Source organism: Oncorhynchus masou, chromosome 28, assembly GCF_036934945.1.
Source record: "Oncorhynchus masou masou isolate Uvic2021 chromosome 28, UVic_Omas_1.1, whole genome shotgun sequence".
Classification (NCBI taxonomy): Eukaryota; Metazoa; Chordata; class Actinopteri; order Salmoniformes; family Salmonidae; genus Oncorhynchus; species Oncorhynchus masou.
This window is the reverse complement of record NC_088239.1, coordinates 38,790,450-38,814,301: the sequence shown is the minus strand read 5'-3', so window position 1 is coordinate 38,814,301 and position 23,852 is coordinate 38,790,450. Positions and strand designations below refer to the sequence as shown.

The window sequence follows — 23,852 nt, the reverse complement described above, 5'->3', positions numbered from 1 at the left end:
CATATTGCAAATGGTCAAGAGTCACCAAGTCACCGTCCATCAGTCAATTAGATATCATTCTGACACCAAACTGATACAAACTGACACCAAACCCACTTTTTCCAACTCGTTTAGTAGCCAAGTATCACATACTTCAGAGCTGGCCCCAAATTCACACCGCCTTCGGTTCAAACCATAAAAAAACATAAAACACGTAGTTACGTTCTAGCTGCTGGTCCATTTCTTATGTTATGTGTAGGCCTAGCTGAGGCGACCCCGAATCCCAAGTTTCGGCTCGATAGGTCATTTGGTGTCCGAGCAAAACCCTAATTGGTGCTGAAAATCCATTTTTTTCCATGACTTGCTATGGGGTCCTTGAATGAGCTATCGGACAGAAACGTTGGGTTCTGTGTCTATGTGCCAAGACGGTCACAATGCACTTAGTCTTGAGACTCTGGGACATTTCCAAATGTCGACATTTTCGTGATGCAAAAATGAATTGAAGTCATTGCAAATGTACGAGGCTGTTTCTCGGTCCGAGAACCGTCTAGAGCCACGTAACTCACCATGCACTATCGACCTGCGGTCTAAAACAGGATTCTAAAGTTTCGGAAATCTAGGTCTGACGTTTCTTTAAAAGTTCCAACAAGGTTAACTAATGCAGGCAGTGTATGTCTCTACGCACCTCAATGGGTCCCTCCTTCAAAGCTGTGTGTGTGTGTGTGTGTGTGTGTGTGTGTGTGTGTGATTTTAGTTTTCCTTAGAAATTTTATGGGAAAAATGACTGATTTACAGTTCATGGGGGTTGTCTAATCATATATATGAAGTTTTGGAAAGATCTGATTTTTTTTTAACCCCTCGAAACAGCCCCTGAGACACCAATTATGGCACTTCCGGTTGGCACAGGAAGCTATAAGTCAACACACATCCTCATTGGGTATTCTATTACAGAATCCTGAGTTAAGTCTTTACCATAAAAACTGACTGATTTACACAGGGTTGAATGCACTATGTCTATCAAACTGCAGGCAGGGTATGGATATACACTTTTAGGGTGATTTTAACCACTTCCGGTTGGTCCAGGAAGCTTAGAATCGACACAGGTAGACCTCATACTGGCCTGATGGACTGTTACCGAAGACAGGTTCATACGGCATTCATAACCCATATAGGCTTCAGGTTGAATTTAGGGGTGCAGCTAATGTATTCATATGGGGAGAGAAGTCAATGCAAACTGTGATGTAAACACCTTCTTTTAATTGTTAAGGGGTTAATCCCAGAGAAATGGCCATAACTCAAAAACCGTTGAGGCCTAGACGCCATCTTGTTCGGGGCCAACTGCCCATTATGCCAAACCTACGCTCACCAAGTTTCGGCTTCGAAATATTTTCAGTTTTCGAGATAAGGCCCTGTCGTGATTCGTGATGTTTTGTCCAATTGCAATATGATTGCTTATGCCCTCTTGTGGGATTTTCCGGTACAGCGGAAAATGACCTAAATTTGATTATTTTATAAAACGGAAACCGAATGTCTGACAAAGTTAATTTGATGACTTCCCGGTAGGTCTGGCCCTGCCGCTTGGCCCGACGCCGTCCGCGAATTTTACCAACGTTTTCGGACGTCTAGTAAGGGACCGTACATTTGCAATATGGACTTTCTCACTAACCATACAGCAAATGTCAAAATGTTCCCTTAAGGTATGTAAGTCCCAATGACAGTTCATTCAATGTTCTTGCTACACAAGGTAAAATAAGGCACCTTCTGGAAAATGTAAATGGATATAAAGCCGCCTAATCTCAAGCTATTGCTTGCTATTAGGTCAGGAGGTCGGCAAACCTGGATCCTGTTGTGGACTTGTGACTAACTAGATCCTGTTTTCCTAGGCTGCTGCTGAAGGGGACAAGAACAAAAAGGGTGACAAGAAGAAAGAGTTAGATGAGCTGAACGAGCTTTTCAAGCCAGTGGTGGCTGCTCAGAAAGTCGCTAAAGGTGAGGATGGAAATGTCTTCTATATTCAGCTACAAAGTTTCTTCTCGTACAGTTGAAGTTGGAAGTTTATATACACTTAGGTTGGAGTCATTAACTCATTTTTCAACCACTCCTAAAATTTCTTAATAACAAACTAAATTTTGGCACGTCGGTTAGGACGTTTACTTTATGCATGGCACAAGTCATTTTTCCAACAATTGTTTAGACCAGATTATTTCACTTATAATTCATTGTCACAATTCCAGTGGGTCAGAAGTTGACATACAGTAAGTTGACTGTGCCTTTTAACAGCATGGAAAATTCCAGAAAATTACATCATGGCTTTAGAAGCTTCTGATAGGCTAATTTACATCATTTTGAGTCAATTGGAGATGTACCTGTGGATGTATTTCAAGGCCTGCCTTCAAACTCAGTGCCTCTTTGCTTGACAATGATGAGGGAAAATCAAAAGAAATCAGCCAAGACCCCAGAAAAAAGAATTGTAGACCTCCAAGTTTGGTTCATCCTTGGGGGCAATATCCAAATGCCTGAAGGTACCACGTTCATCTGTACAAACAATAGTATGCAAGTATAAACACCATGGGACCCCGCAGTCGTCATACCGCTCAAGAAGGAGATGCATTCTGTCTCCTCGAGATGAACGTGCTTTGGTGCGAAAAGTGCAAATCAAGCCCAGAAAAACAGCAAAGGACCTTGTGAAGATGCTGGAGGAAACCGGTACAAAAGTATCTATATCCACAGTAAAACGAGTCCTCTATCGACATGACTTGAAATGCCGCTCAGCAAGGAAGAAGCCACGACTCCAAAACCGACTACTCCAAAACCGACATAAAAAAGCCAGACTACGTTTTGCAACTGCACATGGGGACAACGATTGTACTTTTTGGAGAAATTTCCTCTGGTCTGATGAAACAAAAATATAACTTTTTGGCCATAATGATCATTGTTATGTTTGGATGAAAAAGCGGGAGACTTGCAAGCCGAAGAACACCATCCCAACTGTGAAGCACAGGCGTGGCAGCATCATGTTGTGGGGGTGCTTTGCTGCAGGAGGGACTAATGCACTTCACAAAATAGAAGGAAAATTATGTGGATATATTAAAGCAACATCTCAAGACATCAGTCAGGAAGTTTAAGCTTGACCGCAAATGGATCTTCCAAATGGACAATGACCCCAAGCATACTTCTAAAGTTGTGGCAAAATGGCTTAACTTCTTAGGGATGAGACGGGCTGAAATTCTGTTAACGGATCGATTTGACAACAGCCAGTGAAAGTGCAGGGTGCCAAATTCAAACAGAAATCTCATAATTAAAATTCCTCAAACATACAAGTATTAAACACCATTTTAAAGATTAACAAGTTTATCTCACCACAGTGTCCGACTTAAAAAAAGGCTTTATGACAAAAGCATACAATGCGATTGTTAGGTCAGCACCTATTCACAGAAAAACACTTTTTTCCAGCCAAACAGAGGAGTCACAAAAAGCAGAGATAAAATGAATCACTAACCTTTTGACGATCTTCATCAGATGACACTCATAGGACTTCATGTTACACAATACATGTATGTTTGGTTGGATAAAGTTCATATTTATATCCAAAAATCTCAGTTTACATTGGCGTGTTATGTTCAGTAATGTTTTACTTCCAAAACATCCGGTGATTTTGCAGAGAGCTACATCAATTTACAGAAATACTCAACATAAATGTTAATGAAAATACAAGTGTTATACATGGAATTAAAGATATACTTCTCCTTAATGCAACCGCTGTGTCAGATTGCAAAAAAGCTTTACGGAAAAGGCACACCATGCAATAATCTGAGAACAGCGCTCAGGAACCAAAACAAACCATACAGATACCCACCATGTTGTGGGAGTCAACAGAAGTCAGGAATAGCATTATAAATATTAACTTACCTTTTATTATCTTCATCAGAATGCACTCCCAGGAATCTCAGTTCCACAAATGTTTTTTTTTTTAATTAAGTCCGTTTATGTGCAAATAACTCCTTTTTGTTCGCACGTTTAGTTCACAAATCCAAATTCATGAGGTGCAGGCACTTAGTCCAGGCAGTCAAAAAAGTTATATTACAGTTCGTAAAAACATGTCAAACAATATATAGAATCAATCTTTTGGATGTTTTGTTAAAATCTTCAATAATATTTCAACTGGACAATTCCTTTGTCTTTCGAAATGAAAAGGAATGCAGCTCATGGCATTCTGCCAGACCCCTTAGTCAAACAGCTCTTTTTCACTCTTCCTTCACATTGGAAGCCTGGATCAAATTTACACTATCTTGGATAGGCAACGACTTGAATACCTACAAACCTCAGATTTCCCAATTCCTGGTTGGATTTTTTTCTCGGGTTTTTGCATGCCATATGTGCTCTTTTATACTCGAATACATCATTCAAACAGTTTTAGACACTTCAGAGTTTTCTATCTAAATCTACTAATACTATGCATATCCTAGCTTCTGGGCCTAAGTAGCAGGCAGTTCACTCTGGGCACCTTATTCATCCAAGCTACTCAATACTGCCCCTCATCCATAAGAAGTTAAGGACAACAAAGTCAAGGCCACTCCAATACCATCACAAATCCCTGACTTCAATCCCATAGAAAATCTTTGGGCAGAACTGAAAATGCGGGTGCGAGCAAGGAGGTCAACAAACTCCGTTACACCAGCTCTGTCAGGAGGAATGAGCCAAAATTCACCCAGCTTTCTGTAGGATGCTTGTGTGTTTGAAACGTTTAACCAAAGTTAAACCATTTAAAGGCAATGCTTCCAAATACTAATTGAGTGTATGTGAACTTCTGACCCACTGGGAATGTGATTGAATAAATAAAAGCTGAAATAAATCTTTCTCTTTACTATTATTCTGACATTTCACATTAAATAGTGGTGATCCTAACTGACCGAAGATAGGGAATTTTTACTAGGATTAAATGTAAGGAATTGTGAGGTGAGTTTAAGTGTATTTGGCTAAGGTGTATGTAAACTTCCGACTTCAACTGTACATAGATTCAGAAAATGCCCTGTTTAATCTAAAAGGACGTTTTGCGACCTTACCCTATTGAATGCTTAGGAAACTCATATTGTCAGGATTAATCACTGATTAGGCTTATGCATACTTCCCACCACTAATGTTTGTCAATAATTAGAACAGGGCAAAGGTGCAAAAAGGTATTATGCTATAAACTGAGCATTTTCAGACAATCTTTGTGCACCAGGCAAACTACTGTGTATCCTCCGTCTTGAAAAGCTAACCGGTGTGCATAGTTGCATCATTGCTGTCTTGTTACAGAGATACTATAAGAGCTGTTAAAATTCCAAATAGAAAACTTGGCACATTATTCATTCCATTAGTTCAGTTTTCTCTGGAGGGTTATATCAGGTTTCAATTAACCCAATTTGCAATGTTCGCTCTAAGTTGTCTCTGTAAAGAAAAGTTTATTGCAACGTATGAGGGCTCTATAAAAGAGCTGTCTCAAATTACAAGTTTAACACTAACATGTAAAAGCATTTGTAACAGTGTTAACAAATTAATGTTCACTGTAATGTTAATAAAGTTCTTAAAGATTGTATTGCGTGTTTCAATGAATGAGTTTGTAATGAATGTTAATGTTTGTTGTTGATGTACAGTACCAGTCAAAAGTTTGGAGACACCTACGCATTCAAGGGTTTTCTTTATTTTGACTAGTTTCTACATTGTGGAATACTAGTGAAGACATCAAAAACTGCATAACGCATGGAATCATGTCGTAACCAAAATAGTGTTAGACAAATCAGAATATATTTCAAAGTAGCCACCTGTTGCTCGGATGACAGCTTTGCACACTCTTGGCATTCTTTCAACCAGCTTCATGAGGTGGCACCGGGAATGCATTTCAATTAACAGGTGTCCCTTGTTAACTTGTCTAGGACACAGGTTCAGCTAACGGAACCCCCCCCAACATTCCGCTGAAAAGGCAGCGCGGGAAATTCAAAAATACTTTTTTGAAATATTTAACTTTCACACATTAACAAGTTCAATACAGCAAATGAAAGAAGCATCTTGTTAATCGACGCATCGTTTCCGATTTTTACAATGTTTTACAGCGAAAACACAACATATATTTATGTTGGATCACCACCAAATCCAAAAAAACACACAGCCATTTTTCCCAGCCAAAGATAGTCACAAAAGCAGAATTGGAGATAATTAATCACTAACCTTTGATAATCTTCATCAGATGACACTCATTTGACATCATGTTACACACTACATTTATGTTTTGTTCGATAATATGCATATTTATATCCACAAATCTCGGTTTACATTGGTGCCATGTTCAGAAATGCCTCAAATATCCGGAGTAATTACAGAGAGCCACGTCATATAACAGAAATACTCATCATAAACTTTGACGAAAAATACATGTTTTACATATAATTAAAGATACACTGGTTGTTAATGCAACCGCTGTGTCAGATTTTTTTTCAAACGTTACGAAAAAAGATGGCGCTCAGAAGTAAATATATTTCTCCACCATGTTGGAGTCAACAGAGATACGAAATTGCATCATAAATATTCCCTTACCTTTGATGATCTTTCATCAGAATGCAGTGCAAGGAGTCCTAATCGTTGCAATAAATCATTGTTTTGTTCCATAATGTCCATTACTGGTGTCCAATAAGCTACTTTTGCTAGCACGTTTAGTTCACATGTCCAAAAGCTGGCGCTGGTCCAGGCGAACTCGGACGAAAACTTAAAGTTATATTCCAGGTCGAATAAACTGGTCAAACTAAGTAGAGAATCACTCTTCAGGATGCTATTATCATATATATCCAATAACATTCCAACCGGAGCATTCGTTTTTGTCTACAAAGTAATGGAACGCAAGGCGATATAATGACTACTGCGCGTAACCAGGAACTGGCATTCTGCCAGACCAGTGACTCAAAATAGCGGCCATCCGGTCCCACATCACACTAAAGGCTTCATTCCACGTTCTTCTGACTGTTGACATCTAGTGGAATGCGTAGGAAGTGCGAACAGATCCATATCTTATTTGAATGTGAATAGACGATGAGTTGAAAATCAACCAGCCCCAGAATTTCCACTTCCTGTTTGGAAGTTTGCCTGCCCTATGAGTTCTGTTATACTCACAGACATATTTCAAACAGTTTTAGAAACTTCAGAGTGTTTTCTATCCAATAGTAATAATAATATGCATACAGTGCCTTGCGAAAGTATTTGGCCCCCTTGAACTTTGCGACCTTTTGCCACTTTTCAGGCTTCAAACATAAAGATATGAAACTGTATTTTTTTTGTGAAGAATCAACAACAAGTGGGACACAATCATGAAGTGGAACGACATTTATTGGATATTTCAAACTTTTTTAACAAATCAAAAACTGAAAAATTGGGCGTGCAAAATTATTCAGCCCCCTTAAGTTAATACTTTGTAGCGCCACCTTTTGCTGCGATTACAGCTGTAAGTCACTTGGGGTATGTCTATCAGTTTTGCACATCGAGAGACTGACATTTTCTCCCATTCCTCCTTGCAAAACAGCTCGAGCTCAGTGAGGTTTACTTTCAGTGCAGCAAACTCTCTCCAGAAGTTCAGTGAGGATCTCTGAATGATCCAATGTTGACCTAAATGACTAATGATGATAAATACAATCCACCTGTGTGTAATCAAGTCTCCGTATAAATGCACCTGCACTGTGATAGTCTCAGAGGTCCGTTAAAAGCGCAGAGAGCATCATGAAGAACAAGGAACACACCAGGCAGGTCCGAGATACTGTTGTGAAGAAGTGTAAAGCTGGATTTGGATACAAAAAGATTTCCCAAGCTTTAAACATCCCAAGGAGCAGTGTGAAAGCGATAATATTGAAATGGAAGGAGTATCAGACCACTGCAAATCTACCAAGACCTGGCCGTCCCTCTAAACTTTCAGCTCATACAAGGAGAAGACTGATCAGAGATGCAGCCAAGAGGCCCATGATCACTCTGGATGAACTGCAGAGATCTACAGCTGAGGTGGGAGACTCTGTCCATAGGACAACAATCAGTCGTATATTGCGCAAATCTGGCCTTTATGGAAGAGTGGCAAGAAAGCCATTTCTTAAAGATATCCATAAAAAGTGTAGTTAAAAGTTTGCCACAAGCCACCTTGGAGACACACCAAACATGTGGAAGAAGGTGCTCTGGTCAGATGAAACCAAAATTGAACTTTTTGGCAACAATGCAAAACGTTATGTAAAAGCAACACAGTCAATCACCCTGAACACACCATACCCACTGTCAAATATGGTGGTGGCATCATCATGGTTTGGGCCTGCTTTTCTTCAGCAGGGACAGGGAAGATGGTTAAAATTGATGGGAAGATGGATGGAGCCAAATACAGGACCATTCTGGAAGAGAACCTGATGGAGTCTGCAAAAGACCTGAGACTGGGACGGAGATTTGTCTTCCAACAAGACAATGATCCAAAACATAAAGCAAAATCTACAATGGAATGGTTCAAAAATAAACATATCCAGGTGTTAGAATGGCCAAGTCAAAGTCCAGACCTGAAGCCAATTGAGAATCTGTGGAAAGAATTGAAAACTGCTGTTCACAAATGCTCTCCATCCAACCTCACTGAGCTCGAGCTGTTTTGCAAGGAGGAATGGGAGAAAATGTCAGTCTCTCGATGTGCAAAACTGATAGACATACCCCAAGTGACTTACAGCTGTAATCGCAGCAAAAGGTGGCGCTACAAAGTATTAACTTAAGGGGGCTGAATAATTTTGCACGCCCAATTTTTCAGTTTTTGATTTGTTAAAAAACTTTGAAATATCCAATAAATGTCGTTCCACTTCATGATTGTGTCCCACTTGTTGATTCTTCACAAAAAATACAGTTTTATATCTTTATGTTTGAAGCCTGAAATGTGGCAAAAGGTCGCAAAGTTCAAGGGTGCCAAATACTTTCGCAAGGCACTGTATATTAGCATCTGGGACAGAGTAGGAGGCAGTTCACTATGGGCACACAATTCATCCAAAGTGAAAATGCTGCCCCCTATCTTTTAAAAGGTTAAATGTGAATTTGTAGAATTTATTTTCTCAGTAATGCATTTGAGCCAATCCGTTGTTGTGACAAGGTAGGGGTGGTATACAGAAGATAGCCCTATTTGGCAAAATACCAAGTCCATATTATGGCAAGAACAGCCCAAATAAGCAAAGAGAAATGACAGTCCATTACTTTAAGACATGAAGGTCCGACAATCGGGAAAATGTAAGTGCATTCGGGAAAAACCATCAAACGCTATGATTAAACTGGCTCTGGTGAGGCTCCCCATAGGAAAGGAAGACCCAGAGTTACCTCTGCTGCAGAGGATAAGTTTGTTAGAGTTACCAGCCTCTGAAATTGCAGCCCAAATAAATGCTTCACAGAGTTCAAGTAACAGACACATCTCAACATCAACTGTTCAGAGGAAGCTGTGTGAATCAGGCCTTTATGGTTGAATTGCTGCAAAGAAACCACTATTAAAGGACTCCAATGAGAAGAAACGACTTGCTTTGTCCAAGAAACACGGGCAATGGACATTAGACCAGTAGAAGTCTGTCCTTTGGGCTGCTGAGTCCAGATTTGTGATTTTTGGTTCCAACCCCCATGTCTTTGTGATGAGCAGAGTAGGTGAACGGATGATCTCCGCATGTGTGGTTCCCACCATGAAGCGTGGGGGCGCTTTGCTGGTGACACTGATTTATTTAGAATTCAAGGCACACTTAACCAGCATGGCTATTGCAGCATTCTGCTTCGATACGCCATCCCTTCTGGTATGCGCTTAGTGGGACTATAATTTGCTTTTCAACAGGACAATGACGCAACACATCTCCAGGTTTAATGGCTATTTGACCAAGAAGGAGAGGGATGGAGTGCTGCATCAGATGACCTGGCAACCCACAATCACACGACCTCAACCCAATTGAGATGGTTTGGACCGCAGAGTGAAGGAAAAGCAGCCTACAAGTTCTCAGCATGTGGGAACTCCTTCAAGACTGTTGGAAAAGCATTCCAGGTGAAGCTGATTAAGAGAATGCCAAGAGTGCAAAGCTGGCAAGGCGGCTGCTTTGAAGAATCTAAAGTTTAGAAAATATATTTTGATTGAACACTTTTTTTTTGTTTGTTACTAGTCTTTTTAGTTACTACAGATTCTATGTGTTCATAGTTTTGATGTCTTTTCTGTTCTACAAAGTAGTAAAAGTAAAGCAAAACCCAAACTTTTGACTGGTACTGTACATAATTTAAATCATTACGCATTATTGTTATCCTCTGTTGGGTTACAATAACAAAAGAGAATAAGAAAAACATTTGTGTAATTATACTATTCAATCCACCCATCTGGCAACAGTGGCAGGAAAGACCCTGAGGTAATGAGTGCGAGAAGAAACATACAGTACTTGTTACATTTTCCTCTTAATTCTGCAGGGGTGGACCCAAAGTCAGTTCTCTGTGCCTTCTTCAAGCAAGGCCAATGCACCAAAGGAGACAAGTGCAAGTTCTCCCATGATTTGACACTCGAGAGGAAGTGTGAAAAACGGAGCCTCTACGTTGACAAGAGAGATGACGAGCTTGAGAAAGGTTAGTGTCTTCTAATCAGTGTTGTCAGCAGTGAATAAACAGCTGATATCTCTGCTGGGTTTTGTAGAGCTGACTATTTATCCTGTTTTGTATAGACACCATGGATAATTGGGATGAGAAGAAGTTGGAGGAGGTTGTGAACCAGAAGCACGGAGAAGCTGAAAAGAAAAAAGCTCAAAGCTCAAAAACTCAAATTGTATGTTTTGGCACATCACTCTAAAAGCTAAGATTCATCACTACTATACAGTGCAGTCAGCAAATGTTCAGACCTCTTCCCCGTTTCCACATTTTATGTTACAGCCTTATTCTAAAATGGATTTAAAAAACAAAAAACAAATCCTCCTCAATCTACACCCAATACCCCATAATATCAAAGCGAATACTGTTTTTTCAATTTTACATAGGGTTTCAGACTCTTTGCCATGAGACTTGAAATGGAGCTTGGGTGCATCCGGTTTCCATTGATCATCCTTAACATGATTCTACAACTTCATTGGAGTCCACCTGTGGTAAATGTAATTGATTGGATATGATTTGGGAAAGCACACACCTGTCTAAGGTCCCACAGTTGGCGATGCATGTCAGAGCAAAAACCAAGCCATGAGGTCGAAGGAATTTTGAGAGAAACATGAGAAACAAGATTCTCTGGTCTGATGGAACCAGGTTGAACTCTTTGGCCTGAATGCCAAGCATAAAATCTGGAGGATACGTGGCACCATCCCTACGGTGAAGCGCGGGGGTGGCAGCACCATGCTGTCGGGATGTTTGTCAGCGGCAGGGACTGGGAGACTAGTCAGGATCGAGGCAAAGATGAACGGAGCAAAGTACAGAGAGGTCCTTGATGAAAACCTGCTCCAGAGCACTCAGGGCCTCTGACTGGGCTGAAGGTTCACCTTCCAACAAGACATCAACCCTAAGCACACAGCCAAGACGAGTGGCCTCGGGACATGTCTGAATAACCTTGAGTGGCCCAGCCAGAGTCCGGATTTGAACCCGATAGACATCTCTGGAGAGACTTGAATATAGCTGTGCGGCGATGCTCCCCATCCAACCTGAGATGATGATCTGCAGTGAAGAATAGGACAAATTCCCCAAATACAGGCATGCAAAGCTTGTAGCGTCATACCTAAGAAGACCAGAGGCTGTAATCGGTGCCCAAGGTGCTTCAACAAAGTACTGAGTAAAGGGTCTGAATACTTATGTAAATGTGATATTTCAGTTTATTTTCAATCAATTTGCAATTTGTGTATAGATTGAGGGGGGATTTTTTTTTATAAGGCTGTAACGTAACAAAATGTGGAAAAAGTGAAGGGGTCTGAATACTTTCTGAATGCAATAGACTTACTTCTGCTTTTATCGTCTTGTAGGTTTGCAAGCATTTCCTTGATGCCATTGAAAACAACAAATATGGTTGGTTTTGGGTATGTCCTAGTGGAGCTGACACTTGTATGTACCGCCATGCATTGCCTGCTGGGTTTGTGCTCAAGAAAGACCAGAAGAAGGATGAAAAGGAAGATGAAATCTCAATGGAAGAGTTGATAGAGAATGAGGTAGATTTGACCACTTTCACTAAAATTCATGTTCCTCCTTGAGATTTGTCTTATTATTATTTTGCCCATATTACTCTTCAAGCCACAATGTTTGTTTCAATCGGCAGCCCTGCTACTTTATCCACTCTGAAATACATAAAGAGCTATGGATGCCAGGACTGTCTGTCAACTCTGTTAATGTTTGAGATCACTCAGTGACCAACATATAAAAAAAAATCTAACTTCAATAACAGTGCTGAGATTAAGAAATGTTTACAAAAAAATGACTTTGTATGTCAGCGATCTGCCCTAGGACCAAATGTCACCCGGATAACTCTGGAGACCTTCTTGGCCTGGAAAAAGAGGAAAAGGCAAGAAAAAGTGGCCAAGGCAGAGCAAGACATGGAGAAAAAGAAGGCTGATTTCAAAGCTGGCAGGTCCTTTGGGGTGAGCTTTGATTTTGTTTTCAGAGGATGTTGCTAAAGCTCGAAATAATCATGTATTTTGATTGCCGTATCACATCTTACAGATAAGTGGAAAACATTTTAATACTAACACGAGTTGTTTTTGTTGTGTAGGTAAGCGGCCGTCAAGTATTTGAGTTCTGTCCTGATCTGGCTGATGATGACGATGAGGAGGCTGATGACATAAAATATGTTGAGGACAATGATGACGTTGAGGTAAGCCTGAAACACATTTTTCAATAGGTATGCATCTCTGGGGATACTCAGGAAATCTTTACTGAAGTACCTTAAAGTGTGTAGGTGCTACACCATATTTAATTATCATGAAGTGATACATATGTATGCCATTGATACTGCCCCCCCCCCACAGGTTGAATATGTTCACGAGTTCCAGGATGTTGATCTAGCCAGGTTTGTTCCAAAGGAAGTTGACAACACCGGAATAACTGTTGCTGCAGTCGACAGATTCACAGCCAAATCAAAGCCAACAAAGGAAAAGAATGGTGAGCGTTTCAAATTATTCTGCCAATAAAATTAATGGAAGCCACATCTTCCTTGATCTCTTTTTTCAAAGCATTTATTACTATCCCAATGTGTTTTCCATAACATGCCTGTCTTTAAACCTCTTTCGATCACACAATTGGCCCTCAGCCTTTAAAGGGGCAATCCGAGAGACTTGTTTCTGTAAACAGCTGATAAACTCAAATTCGCAGACATACCTAATGATACAACGACTGACCATCCTTTTGATCAAAATTATAGTTTTAAAGGGACAATCTGAAGTTGGTACATCCACTTTTGGATTTATAAGTTAATGATATGTACCCATTGACTTCTGAAGAATAATACTTATAAATGCCTCATGGGCTTAGTTCAACTATCGTACCCTGTCAGAATCCAAAATATAAGCTTGTCTTACTCCAATGTTTGTAAACAAAGTAAAACATGGTTAAAACCAGGGATTGGAACGGATTTTTTTTTTCCCAATCGTTTCATTTTAAACAGAAGCTACAAAATAGACCAGCAAAAGAAAGTTCTGAATCGGTTCAACCCCCCCCCAAAAAGTAACTGTTTTATATAGTCTCAAGTATTTTTCCCTTTTTTTCATTTTAGCTTTAAATAAACTTTAAATAAATATTAAATTACTTCACCAATCAGTGCGGATTGAGCAGGCAAGCTAGTTTACGTATATATTATTATATATCATTTTCACCTTTATTTAACCTTTTTGGGATAGGGGGTGGCATTTTCACTTCTGAATGAATAGCGTGCCCAGAGTGAACTGCCTCTACTCTGTCCCAGATGCTAATATATGCATATTATCATTAGTATTGGATCGAAAACACTCTGACGTTTCTAAAACTGTTTGAATGGTGTCTGTGAGTATAACAGCACATATGGCAGGTGAAAACCTGAGAAAAATCCAACCAGGAAGTGGGACATTTGAGGTTTTTAGTTTTTCAAAGCTTGGCTGACCAAATACACATTGAGATATGGATGAGGTTGCACTTCCTAGGGCTTCCACTAGATGTCAACCGTCTTTAGAAACTGGTTTGAGGATTCTACTATAAAGGAGTGGCTCATGAGACCTCTGAGTCAGTGGTCTGGCAGAGAGCTTTGGTCTCATGACGCTCGCTCCCGACAGAGTCACCTCTCGTTCCAGTGCTTTTCTTCAGACATAGGAATTCTCTGGTTGGAACATTTATGTTTTATGTTAACAGCCTAACGATTGATTCCATACATTGTTTGACATGTTTCTAAAGGACTATAATGGAACTTTTAAAGTTTTTGTCTGGATGAAGTGCTCGCACCTCATGAAGATGGATTACTGGGCTGAACACGATACCAACAAGTGGCTATTTGGACATTCAGTGGGGCAAAAAATTATTTAGTCAGCCACCAATTGTGCAAGTTCTCTCACTTAAAAAGATAAGCGAGGCCTGTAATTTTCATCATAGGTACACTTCAACTATGACAGACAAAATGGGAGAAAAAAATCCAGAAAATCACTGATTTTTTTATGTATTTATTTGCGAATTATGGTGGAAAATAAGTATTTGGTCAATAACAAAAGTTTATCTCAATACTTTGTTATATATATCCTTTGTTGGCAATGACAGAGGTCAAACGTTTTCTGTAAGTCTTCACAAGGTTTTCACACACTGTTGCTGGTATTTTATCCCATTCCTCCATGCAGATCTCCTCTAGAGCAGTGATGTTTTGGGGCTGTTGCTGGGCAACACAGACTTTCAACTCCCTCCAAAGATTTTCTATGGGGTTGAGATCTGGAGACTGGCTAGGCCACTCCAGGACCTTGAAATGCTTCTTACGAAGCCACTCCTTCGTTGCCCGGGCGGTGTGTTTGGGATCATTGTCATGCTGAAAGACCCAGCCACGTTTCATCTTCAATGCCCTTGCTGATGGAAGGAGGTTTTCACTCAAAATCTCACGATACATGGCCCCATTCATTCTTTCCTTTACACGGATCAGTCATCCTGGTCCCTTTGCAGAAAAACAGCCCCAAAGCATGTTTCAGGCTTTGATTTTGAAAAATGAGCCTGAACGTCAACATTGCATCAGTGGTCAGCTGAATTCTTTCAATGTTTTGTGTGTAAAGGACAAATGCGGCAATTGTTTCTCTCTACTAAGAAGCCACCGGTCCCGGTTGATATATTATCGAATAGATATTTTAAAAACACCTTGAGGGTTGATTATAAACAACGTTTGCCATGTTTCTGTCTATTATGGAGCTAATTTGGAATATTTTTTGGCGTTGTCGTTACCTCAATTTCCGGTCGATTTCTCAGCCAAACGTGAAGAACAAACGGAGCTATTTCACCTACAAAAATATTATTTTTGGAAAAAAGGAATATTTGCCATCTAACTGGGAGTCTCGTGAGTGAAAACATCCGAAGCTCATCAAAGGTAAACAATTTAAATTGATTGCTTTACTGATTTTTGTGACCAGGTTGCCTGCTGTTAGTCTGGCATAGCATTATGACTAGCTATCGATAAACTTACACAAATGCTTGTCTTGCTTTGGCTGTAAAGCATAATCAAAATCTGAGATGACAGGGTGATTAACAAAAGGCTAAGCTGTGTTTCAATATATTTCACTTGTGATTTCATGAATAGTAATATTTTCTAGTAATATTTATGTCTGTTGCGTTACGCTAATTAGTGTCAGTTGATGATTACGCTCCCGGACCCGGGATGGGTAGTATCAAGAGGTTTTAACCAGGTAGGCCAGTTGAGAACAAGTTCTCATTTACAACTGCGACCTGGCCAAGATCGAGCAAAGCAGTGCGACACATAGTTACACATTGGATAAACAAACGTACAGTCAATAACACAATATAAAAATCTATGTACAGTGTGTGCAAATGTAGTAAGATTAGGGAGGTAAAGGCTATAAATAGGCCATAGTGGCAAAATAATTTCAATTTAGCAATTCAACACTGGAGTGATAGATGTGCAGAAGATGAATGTGCAAGTAGAGATACTGGGTTGCAAAGGAGCAAAAACATAAATAACATGGAAATTAGGTAGTTGGGTGAGCTATTTAGAGATGGGCTATGTAGAGGTGCAATGATCGGTTAGCTGCTCTGACAGCTGATGCTTAAATTTAGAGGGAGATATGTCTCCAGCTTCAGTGATTTTTGCAATTCGTTCAAGTCATTGGCAGCAGAGAACTGAAAGGAAAGGCGGCCAAAGGACGAGTTTGCTTTGGGGTGACCACTGAAATATAACTGCTGGAGCGTGTGCTACGGGTGACTGCTGCTATAGTGACCAGTGAGCTGAGATAAGGTGGGGCTTTACCTAGCGAATACTTATAGGTGACCTGGAGCCAGTGGGTTTGGTGCCAAATATGAAGCGAGGGCCTGCCAATGAGAGCATACAGGTTGCAGCGGTGGGTAGTATATGGGGCTTTGGTGACAAAATGGATTGCACTGTGATAGACTGCTTCCAATTTGCTGAGTAGAGTGTTGGAGGCCATTTTGTAAATGACATCGCCAAAGTCAAGGATTGGTAGGATAGTCAGTTTTACGGGGGTATGTTTGGCAGCATGAGTGAAGGATGCTTTGTTGCGAAACAGGAAGCCGATTCTAGATTTAATTTTGGATTGGAGATGTTTAATGTGAGTCTGGAAGGAGAGTTTACAGCCTCACCAGACACCTAGGTATTTGTAGTTGTCCACATTCTAAGTCAGAACCGTCCAGAGTAGTGATGCTAGGCGGGCGGGCGGGTGCGGGCAGCGATCGGTTGAGAGCATGCATTTAGTTTTGCTTGCATTTAACAGCAGTTGGGAGGCCACGAAGGAGAGTTGTATGACATTGAAGCTCATCTGGAGGTTAGTTAAGTGTCCAAAGAAGGGCCAGAAGTATACAAAATGGTGTCGTCTGCATAGAGGTGGATCAGACAATCACCAGCAAGAGCGACATTTATTTATCTTATTTTTTTTACCTTTATTTAACTCGGCAAGTCAGTTAACCTGTAGGGATGCCCAGCCCGTGAACGGGACCGTTACATCATCTGAAACTAATTAGCATAACGCAACGGACATAAATCTTCCTAGAAAATATTCCTATTCATGAAAATCACAAGTGACATATATTGGAACACAGCTTAGCCTTTTGTTAATCACCCTGTCATCTCAGATTTTCAAAATATGCTTTACAGCCAACGCTAGACAAGCATTTGTGTAAGTTTATCATAGCCTAGCATAGCATTATGCCTTGCTAGCAGCAGGCAAACTTGTCACGGAAATCAGAAAAATAATCAAATTAAATCGTTTATCTTTGATGAACTTCGGATGTTTTCACTCACAAGACTCCCAGGTAGACAGCCAAAGTTTATTTTTTTCCCCAAAATATTATTTTTGTAGGCGAAATAGCTCCGTTTGTTCCTCACGTTTGGCTGAGAAATCGCCATTAGCTCCATAATATCGACAGAAACATGGAAAACGTTGTTTCGAATCCATCCTCAATGTGTTTTTCTAATATCTATTCGATAATATATCCGTCGGGACAGTTCCTTTGTCTCTAGGACCGATTGGCTACCTCTGCACTTTTTGCGAGAATCTCTCTCGGAGCCACCGTGTGACCACTTACGCAATGTGCCCCCGTACGGCTATTCTTCAACAGAAATGCGTAAAACTACGTCACAATGCTGTAGACACCTTGGGGAATACGTAGAAAGCGTAAGCTCGGTGATGGTATATTCACAGCCATATAGGGAGTCATTGGAACGCAGCCATTTCAAAACCTGGGGCACTTCCGGATTGGATTTTTCTAAGGCTTTCGCCTGCAACATCATTTCTGTTATACTCACAGACAATATCTTTACAGTTTTGGAAACGTTAGTGTTTTCTATCCAACGCTGTCAATTATATGCATATTCTAGCATCTTTTCCTGACAAAATATCCCTTTTAAAAACGGTTTCTTTTTTTCTACAAAAATGAAAATACTGCCCCCTAACACCAAGAGGGTTAAGAACAAATTCTTATTTTCAATGACGGCCTAGGAACAGTGGGTTTACTGCCTGTTCAGGGGCAGAACGACAGATTTGTACCTTGTCAGCTCGGGGGTTTGAACTTGCAACCTGGTTCCTAGTCCAACGCTCTAACCACTAGGCTACCCTGCCGCCCCAGACATCATTGATGTATACAGAGAAAAGAGTCGGCCCGAGAATTGAACCCTGCGGCACCCCCATTGAGACTATAAACTATCAAAATAAAGTAGCGCACTCCATGTGTAGTCTTCCAGCAATTTAATGGGTATTTACCAGTGTTTCGGCATCACTGTTCCTTCTTCAGGTTTAATGTAATAAATACTTAAACCAGGTTATGTAGATCCACAGTGCAGTTAGTGTAACCAATGACAATAGTGAGGGGTGTTTGTATTTAATTTTTATTACATGTAATCTTTTGGTTCAACCTTAATATATAATAAACATCAACAGGGGGAACGGAACATATTAGGTGTGCGCTAATAAGCTGTAAAAATATTAACTCCCATAGAGACTGCCGTAGGTCTGGACAACAGGCCCTCCGATTTGACACACTGAACTCTGTCTGTCTGAGAAGTAGTTGGTGAACCAGGCGAGACAGTCATTTGAGAATCCGATGCTGTTGAGACTGCCGATAAGAATGTGGTGATTGACAGAGTCGAAAGCCTTGGCCAGGTCAATGAATACAGTTTCACAGTAATATCTCTCGTCGATGGCGGTTATATTGTTTAAAACCTTGAAGCGTGGCTGAGGCGCACCCATGAAGCCAGATTGCATTGCAGAGAAGGTACGGTGGGATTCGAAATGGTCGTTAAGCTGTTTATTAACTTGGCTTCCGAAGACTTTAGAAAGACAGGGTAGGATAGATATAGGTCTTTAACTGTTTGGGACTAGAGTGTCACCCCCTTTGAAGAGGGGGGTGACCGCGGCAGCTTTCCAATCTTTAGGGATCTCCGATGATACGAAAGAGGTTGAACAGGCTAGTAATAGGGGTTGCAACAATTATGGCGGATAATTTTAGAAGGAGAGGGTCCAGATTGTCTAGCCCAGCTAATTTGTAGGGGTCCAGATTTTGCAGCTCTTTCAGAACATCAGCTATCTGGATTTGGGTGACGGAAAAATGGGGGAGGCTTGGGCAAGTTGCTGTGGGGGGTGCAGAGCTGTTGACCGGGATAGCCAGGTGGAAAGCATGGCCAGCCGTAGAAAAATGCTTATTGAAATTCTCGATTATCGTAGATTTATCGGTAGTGACTGTTTCCTAGGCGCAGTGGGCATCTGGGAGGGGGTGCTCTTATTCTCCATGGAATTTAGTGTCCCACACTTTTTGGAGTTTGTGCTACAGGATGCAAATTTCTGTTAGGAAAGCAAAGGCTAGCTTTTCCAAACTGCCTGTGCACATTTGGTTCCTAACTTCACAGAAAAGTTGCATATCGCAGGGGCTATTTCATGCTAATGCAGTACGCCACAGGATGTTTTTGTGCTGGTCAAGGGCAGGTCTGGAGTGAACGAAGGGCTATATCTGTTCTTGAATGGGGCATGCTTATTTTAAGATGGTGAGGAAAGCACTTTTAAAGAATAACCAGGCATCCTCTACTGACGGAATGAGGTCAATATGTTTCCAGGTCGATAAGAAAGGCCTGCTTACTGAAGTGTTTTAGGGAGCGTTTGACAGTGATGAGGGGTTATTGTTTGACCACGGATCCATTACGGACGTCAGTTAATTCACATGGTGTCCAGGACACAGTTGGGGGCTGAGGGGGGGTCTATAACAAGCGGCAACAGTAAGAGACTTATTTCTGGAAAGGTGGGTTTTTAAAAGTAAAAGCTTGAACTGTTTGGGTACAGACCTGGATAGCATGACATAGCTCTGCAGGCTGTCGCTGCAGTAGATTGCAACTCCACCCCCTTTGGCAGTTCTATCTTGGTGGAAAATGTTGTAGTTGGGGATGGAAATGTCAGAATTGTGGTTTGCCTTCCTAAGCCAGGATTCAGACATGACTAGGACATCAGGTTTAGCAGAGAGTGCTTAAGCAGTGTATAAAACAAACTTAGGGAGGAGGCTTCTGATTTTAACATGCATGAAACCAAGGCTTTTGCGGTTACAGAAGTCAACAAATGATAGCGTCAGGGGAATAGGAGTGGAACTAGAGGCAACAGGGCCTGGATTAATCTTTACATCACCAGAGTAACAGAGGAGTATTAGGATAAGGGTACGACTCAAGGCTATAAGAACTGGTCGTCCAGTACATCACATGCGTGATGAACAGACAAGTGTAGCCTATGGCAGAAGAAGTGTGAAGCCTGAAGAGCAGGCTTGAAGCACTAGGCATCTTGTTATGACATGCATTATCTCAATTGGGTCCACAGAATTATACCTTGGAGGAGCAGCTTCTATGAAGGGACTTTGAATGTCCTTTTGAGCTAGCTAACAACTTGTGTGTGCAGAGCGTCACCAGAATTAAAAACATGTTTAACCTTTTTTTTGTAATGAATAAATCCAATGTGAAACATGATAACTAGGCCTATAGTAATCCTTAACTTCTTACGACTGAAATCCCGTTAACGGGATCGATTTGACAACAGCCAGTGGAAGTGCAGGGCGCCAAATCCAAACAACAAAAATATCATAATTAAAATTCCTCAAACATAGAAGTATAATACACCATTTTAAAGATACATTTTTTGTTACCACGATTTCAAAAAGGCTTTACGACGAAAGCATACCATGCGATTATGTTAAGTCAGCGCCTAGTCACAGAAAAACACAGCCATTTTTCCAGCCAAAGAGAGGAGTCACAAAAAGCAGAAATGGAGATCTTCGATCTTCATCAGATGACACTCACAGAACTTCATGTTACACAATACATGTATGTTTTGTTCGATAAAGTTCATATTTATATCCAAAAATCTCAGTTTACATTTGTGCGTTATGTTCAGTAATGTTTTGCTTACAAAACATCCGGTGATTTTGCAGAGAGCCACATCAATTTATAGAAATACTTACCATAAATGTTGTTGAAAATACAAGTGTTATACATGGAATTAAAGATATACTTCTCCTTAATGCAACCACTGTGTCAGATTTCAAAAAAGCTTTACAGAAAAAGCGCACCATGCAGTAATCTGAGAACAGCGCTCAGGCACCAAACAAGCCATACAGATACCCGCCATGTTGTGGAGTCAACAGAAGTCAGAAATAGCATTATAAATATTCACTTTGATTATCTTCATCAGAATACACTCCCAGGAATCCCAGTTCCAAAATAAATGTTTGTTTTGTTCGATAAAGTCCATAATTTATGTCCAAATACATCTAATTTGTTCGCGTTTAGTTCACAAATCCAAATTCATGAGGAGCAGGCACTTAGTCCAGACGAAAAGTAAAAAGGGTATATTACAGTTCGTAGAAACATGTCAAACGGTATATAGAATCAATCTTTAGGATGTTTTTAACATAACTCTTCAATAATGTTTCAACCGGACAATTCCTTTGTCTTTCGAAATGAAAAGGAGCATGATTTAGCTCATGGCATTCTACCAGACCTCTTAGTCAAACAGCTATTATTCACTCCCCCTTTACAGTAGAAGCCTGAAACAAGGTTCTAAAGACTGTTGACATCTAGTGGAAGCCTTAGGAAGTGCAATCGGATCAAATTTACACAACTGGAGAGGCAAAGACGTGAATACCTACAAACCTCAGATTTCCCACTTCCTGGTTGGATTTTTTCTTAGGTTTCTGCCTGCCATATGAGTTCTGTTATACTCAGACACCATTCAAACAGTTTTAGAAACTTCAGAGTGTTTTCTATCCAAATCTACTAATAATATGCGTATCTTAGCTTCTGGGCCTGAGCAGCAGGCAGTTTACTCTGGGCACCTTATTCATCCAAGCCACTCAATACTGCCCCCCAGCCATAGGAAGTCAAGTAACATTCAAAAAGTGAATCCATTCTTTTGCTAATAAAAACCTCTCCGATCTTATCACTGTTTTAACATCAGTACAGTACCCTATACTTGGGAGGGGCAGGGAGCCTGCACACACACTGACATATTTTCAGCTTGTGGGACTAGAAATAAATGCCTGGAACGAAAAATAATGTTAACTTATTTCCATGCTTTTAAAATAACCGTTCTGTTCCCGCAACAATATGGATCACTTTCGTTCCCGGTTACATTTCTGTTCTGTGAAAAATGTTTTCGGGTTCTGTTCACTGAACCGGTTCCAACCCCTGGTTAAAACTATAATTTTGATATCATGGATGGTCAGTCCTTGCATCCATAGCGCTGTATGAATTTGAGTGAATTCCAGCCTAATCCCATAGCTTTTTACCGAAATGGACAGGGAGAACACTTAGTTTCAACTGAGGATTTCCCCTTTAATCTATATAGTGTTTGTAAGCAATGTAATTGTAAACAATTGAGTAAAACAAGCTTATATTTTGGGTTCTGATGGGGTATGACAGTTGAACTAACTGTCATACCCCACCATGAGGAATTTAGAAGTTATATTCTTCAGGAATCAATGGCTATATTAAAAGTCCAAAAAGATACATTCTAATCCCAGGTGCCCTTTGCACAAAGTTCAATGACTCCCTTGCCACGTCACCTGCCATTACAATTCCGTTCATGGGTCACAGCACAGATGCTGATGCCTTTGACTGAGGAGATGTGATGTTCTGAACCTGTGCCTTTCACCATCTCCCAGATGACCAGCTGAACGGTGCTTGCGGAGGTGTGGAGGAGAACGGGCACGATGGGGAAGACGAGACTCTCGACGACAAGGAAGCAGAGCCTGTGCCTGTGGACGAGAACCTTTTCACCGGCGAGGACCTGGACGAACTGGATGAGGAACTCAACACACTGGACCTGGATGACTGACAATGATGACTTCTAGTAGAACAGTGCCTCATGGACTATGAATAAGAGATGTCTAAAACAGATTCACAATAAAACATCCTGATGCTCACATCTTGTTGCTGCTGCTGTTTCTTTTCCCCCTCAGTGGTCCTGATTGCAAAAAGAGTGAAAAGGATTTGAGAGGGCGTACATCTTGAATCGGGTTCATGTGAAATCACCAGTTCTTTCTGTCTGTAATGAATCCTGTATATTGATTTTGGGTTCTATCTAATAAACATCCTCCTGACATGTATTATTAGACCATACCATGACAGATTGTGCAACTCCTTTTGAGCAGGTACAACAGGGACGTAGGGTTGTAGTATAAAAAACTGATTGAATAGCAGATTAAGAGCAATTCCATATTCATGCAATTATTTTACACTTTTGGGATCTACATATATTGAGTTTTACAGAATAAAGACCCATGACATAGAGACCATGAGGAATACATCCTGGGCCCGGTTTCCTGACAGCGATGGAATTTAAGGCTTATGCGTGTTTTTAACGATGCGTCTTTCCTACAAAGACCGACAATGTTACATGCATTTGCCAAACACCACGCAAAGAGAGTGTTCGCTAAGTGTGTCGATATTGATAGGAGCGAAAGAAAGGCAAACATTGCTCTCGGGTCAGCTTTTTCCATTCATCTTACCTTAAAAATAGAATTATTCCACAATACTGACAATTAATCAGAAAGATCTCACCAAGGAATGCAAATATTGAGGCAGCTTATTCTAATGCTTACCCTATAATACACTAAATAAAGATTTGGCACTTTGCACACATGAAATATTGAGGCATTACAGACAGCCTACAATTAGCAAAATAGAACATGGTTGGATGAACATGACATTTATAAAGTAT

General features: G+C 40.6%; 1 protein-coding gene across 1 annotated transcript in view; it reads left to right on the top strand.

Moving 5' to 3' along the window:
- LOC135517558 (zinc finger CCCH domain-containing protein 15-like) overlaps positions 1 to 23,057 on the top strand; it is a 34,744-nt gene extending 11,687 nt beyond the window's left edge. Inside the window, exons 3-10 of the mRNA XM_064941971.1 lie at positions 1,863 to 1,968; positions 10,435 to 10,587; positions 10,683 to 10,783; positions 11,955 to 12,137; positions 12,417 to 12,563; positions 12,695 to 12,796; positions 12,951 to 13,083; positions 22,795 to 23,057. Of these exons, the coding sequence (XP_064798043.1) occupies positions 1,863 to 1,968; positions 10,435 to 10,587; positions 10,683 to 10,783; positions 11,955 to 12,137; positions 12,417 to 12,563; positions 12,695 to 12,796; positions 12,951 to 13,083; positions 22,795 to 22,967 (1,098 nt within the window). The 3' untranslated portion in view covers positions 22,968 to 23,057. The remainder of the gene's footprint in view (positions 1 to 1,862; positions 1,969 to 10,434; positions 10,588 to 10,682; positions 10,784 to 11,954; positions 12,138 to 12,416; positions 12,564 to 12,694; positions 12,797 to 12,950; positions 13,084 to 22,794) is intronic.
- Positions 23,058 to 23,852: the final 795 nt, after the last annotated feature.